The 2,094-nt window shown below is 47.1% G+C and overlaps 1 protein-coding gene across 1 annotated transcript; it reads left to right on the forward strand.

Annotated features, from left to right (window-relative positions):
- Positions 1 to 310: 310 nt before the first annotated feature.
- On the forward strand, positions 311 to 493 carry NGA_2086620 (uncharacterized protein; the record flags this gene model as incomplete). The annotated part of the gene is made up of 1 exon (XM_005853867.2): positions 311 to 493. A coding segment is annotated over one exon (183 nt), but the record flags the coding sequence as incomplete, so codon positions are not given.
- Positions 494 to 2,094: the final 1,601 nt, after the last annotated feature.

The raw sequence follows: 2,094 nt of genomic DNA on the forward strand, positions 1-2,094 counted from the left end.
CCTGGAGCTGGTAGTTGTCTCGTGCCCTCACAGCATCCTCAGCGTCACGGCGATCGTCAAAAGTGACAAAGGCGTAGGCGGGGGGCCTGCGGAAGAAGGCAGAGGCGTAGAGGATGTGGCGGGCTATGAGGCGCGCATCGTGATATAGAATTTGAAGGCGCAGGCTTCCACTTCATCGGGCAGTCCACACGGCATACTCTCTCCTGACGCTTTTCCTATCCATGCCTTCCACGCTGTTGATCGCTGACAGTCCCCGCACACCCTTTCCTCTTCTTCTTCTCCTTGCCATTTCTTCCCTCCTCCCTCCTCACCGCGCGGGAGTCTTCAGGTCCACGTTCGTCACGTTGCCATATCTGGTAAAAAGGTCTTCCACGTCGCGCTCTCGGATGTCCATGGGCAAGTTGCCCACATATACGCGTGCGGCCATGATTGCTTGGGTGCAGTGAACTCAATTACTTTGATCTCGTCCCGCGAACCCTGTATCTATGGCTGAGGAGAAAGGGGAGGGGATAGACCAGAAGTATGATGACACTTAAGCGGCCTACATGACTTCGAACCTACAATTTTACAAGTATCACCGTATTTGAGGCATTCTGGAGGCTAAAAGACAGAGATGATCGAGTGGGCGTCACATTTGCAGCAGACAGAGGGTTTCTCCACTGGAGAAGGATTTCTCCTCCTTCGGGTTGAGCACTTGGGGGGGTTCGGCAAACATAATAAATGCGGCCCAGGGGGCCGTACGCACCCATACATGACCACTGCGAAGACTTATCGATTCAAGACCCCAGCCCTGCTATGTTTGAAACTGCAGCACAATTTCAGGCCTCCATTCCGGCATGGCTCCTTTCAGGCCGCAGAATAGGGGGAGATACCGCATTGATTGCTTTACTTCACTTCTTCCTTCTTGTCTCACCCCGAAAAAGCTGTCAAGCGGCATCCACAATACTTCCCGTTCAACAAAAAGGAGCTGCCTTGGCATCAACTGCAATAAATTTACGTGCACGTACGACAGATACCTGAAAGTGCAGTGGCAGAAACAATTACTCCACCTGTAGTTCAGTCATGTTTTAGATTTGGCAATGACTAGGAATTTTGATGAAAATTTTCTTGAAATCTTGAAATTCATGTTAAAAGTGTGGAGAGTCGATATTTATTCACTTCGGTATGACACAACCATAAGAAATATTCACAATTCAAATTCACAATTCATATAAATTATATCTCTGAGGACGACAATAGTAAGTCTTTCACGTATACATTGTTTTGCACGCTGGGGCCTGTACATAACTGTCTCCCGTCCCTTCATAATGAGTTGGCTGCGAGTAAAGAATAAGCTAATATCAAGCATGGAGTATTTTAATAAGTTACAGCTGCTAAAATTACACTGTGCGGCCTCGCAGCAAAGCATAAGATCACGAAATCAAAACACGATTATTCCGCCATCAGGTTATTGTTTACTTCCATGAAGACATATAAATCACCTTTGTTGTCTACGAGGAGATGACTCCATCGATGTTGATACGGTAATGTGGTCACTAACATTAGACGTATACTCGACTTCAGTCTTTCGTGATTCCGTTCCCTGGTTGTACTGTTGTTAAAATTATTGAAATCTCCGGAAAACTAAATAGGAAGTGCACTACAACTACAGAAGGTTTCAAGCTTATATTCATTTAAATGACCTTCTCGAAGACATTACGGCTGTTTACCGGGCGTTCTACCCGGGGAGGCGATGAGGCCGCGGCCGCGGTAACATCGGATAGGTAGTCCGCAAGGGAGGAAGTATGTTGTCCGCTATGGTACTGAGCGCCCCCGTAGAGGATAATGAGAAGCCTTCAAAAACTGTTTGAATCGACAGGGTTAAAACTCTTTGAAAGGATAAGGTGTGCTGTCAGAAAAGCACTAGAGGGAGACCTAACCATCCTGTCAGACTTCTTCTTGCGCACAATGATAAGGGTGTGGCTTTTAATAAGACTCCCTTTTGAATCTGCAGATAGCGATCCTTTGAATGATCCAAAGGTACAGCGTCAATTTGGGTCAGGTAAGACTCGCGGATGGTGGATGTGCTGCTGTTCGCTACGATGATCGTCACCA

Source organism: Nannochloropsis gaditana, assembly GCF_000240725.1.
Source record: "Nannochloropsis gaditana CCMP526 unplaced genomic scaffold scaffold699, whole genome shotgun sequence".
In the NCBI taxonomy this organism is placed as follows: domain Eukaryota; class Eustigmatophyceae; order Eustigmatales; family Monodopsidaceae; genus Microchloropsis; species Microchloropsis gaditana.